The 1,432-nt window shown below is 37.4% G+C and overlaps 1 protein-coding gene across 1 annotated transcript; it reads left to right on the forward strand.

Moving 5' to 3' along the window:
* The first annotated feature begins 245 nt into the window (after positions 1 to 245).
* Positions 246 to 1,106, forward strand: LOC124909663 (UDP-glucosyltransferase 29-like). The gene has a single exon (XM_047450322.1). It carries the CDS (start codon positions 351 to 353, stop codon positions 1,104 to 1,106), a length of 756 nt encoding a protein of 251 aa, XP_047306278.1. The 5' UTR covers positions 246 to 350.
* The last annotated feature ends 326 nt before the right edge of the window (positions 1,107 to 1,432 follow it).

A 1,432-nucleotide genomic window follows, 5' to 3' on the forward strand; every position in this document is an offset into this window, starting at 1 on the left:
CCGGACATACTCATTTACGACTTCAACCAGCAATGGGCATCAATAGCCGCAACAACAATCGGGATACCATCAGTTCCATTCATCAGCGGTAGCGCTTCCGCCATCTGTTATATCTTCCATACATTTATGAAACAGGGCGTTGACTTCCCTTATCCCGTCTTGAATCTACGGGGAACTCACTGGAACCGAATAATTCAAGAAATGTTGAATACAACTCTGAGTGAGCAAAGTCAAACTGAAAGTGGAAGTAATATTCTTATTTTCAATCTATTTAGTTTAAATTTCAGAACTATAATAATATATTTCCAATAGGCATTCCGCTCTTTAGTAGAACCTGCGACATCATATTCATGAAGACGTTTGGAGAATTGGAAGGGAAATACATAGAGTACGGATCAAACCTACTTGGAAAAAAGATAGTCCCCACGGGTCCTCTGGCTCAAGAACACGGAGACTCGGAAGATAACAGCGAGATCATGGAGTGGCTTAACAAGAAAGAGGCATCTTCAACAGTTTTCGTATCATTTGGAACAGAGTCCTTTTTGTCTAGAGAAGAAATAGAGGAAGTAGCAAAAGGGTTGGAGCTAAGTATGGTGAATTTCATTTGGGTGCTTAGATTTTCCTTTGAGGAGGAGGAGAAGATTTCAATTGAAGAAGCACTGCCCAATGGCTTTCTTGAGAGGGTGGGAGATAGAGGTCTTGTAGTTGAGAAATGGGCTCCGCAAGCTAGAATCTTGATGCACCCAAATGTTGGAGGATTTGTAAGCCATTGTGGGTGGGGTTCTATAATGGAGGCCATGACATTTGGAATTCCAATTGTGGCTATACCCATGAACTTAGACCAACCAGTGAATGCGAGGTTAGTGGAGGAGATCGGTGTGGGGTTGGAAATAAATAGAGATGAGAATGGAGGGTTGAGCGGGGAAGAGATTGCAGAGTTTATAAGGGAAGTCATAGTTGGTGATGAAGATGGGAAGAAGATTAGGGACAATACAAGAGAAATGAAACACAAAATCAAAAGTAAAGGAGAAGAAGATATGGATTGTGTTGTGGAAGACTTGTACAAGCTTCACAAGAAGAATATTCATGAAAAAAACATGGATTAATTCTCGAAGCTTATATATATTTCTCATACTTTTGTAATACTTAAATTGTTTTTAGATTATACAATTTTATGTCATGTTATTATTAGTTAATCCTATGTACTTAGTTGTTATAATTTCTTTTAATTAATTTGTTGATTATGTTCAGGGTTGTCTCTACGTAAGCTCAGCAAAATCCTTGGACAAAGAGATCAAGATGTTACCCCCATTATAATCTTTCTAATTAAAAGGGTCATTATTTTCACTAAAACTTAGTGTTTTTTTTTTTTTTATAAATTATTAAACTGTTTTTTTAAAACGACTTAGCATCATTTCACTAAAAATTCCCC

Source organism: Impatiens glandulifera, chromosome 7 (genome assembly GCF_907164915.1).
Source record: "Impatiens glandulifera chromosome 7, dImpGla2.1, whole genome shotgun sequence".
NCBI classification, from domain to species: Eukaryota; Viridiplantae; Streptophyta; class Magnoliopsida; order Ericales; family Balsaminaceae; genus Impatiens; species Impatiens glandulifera.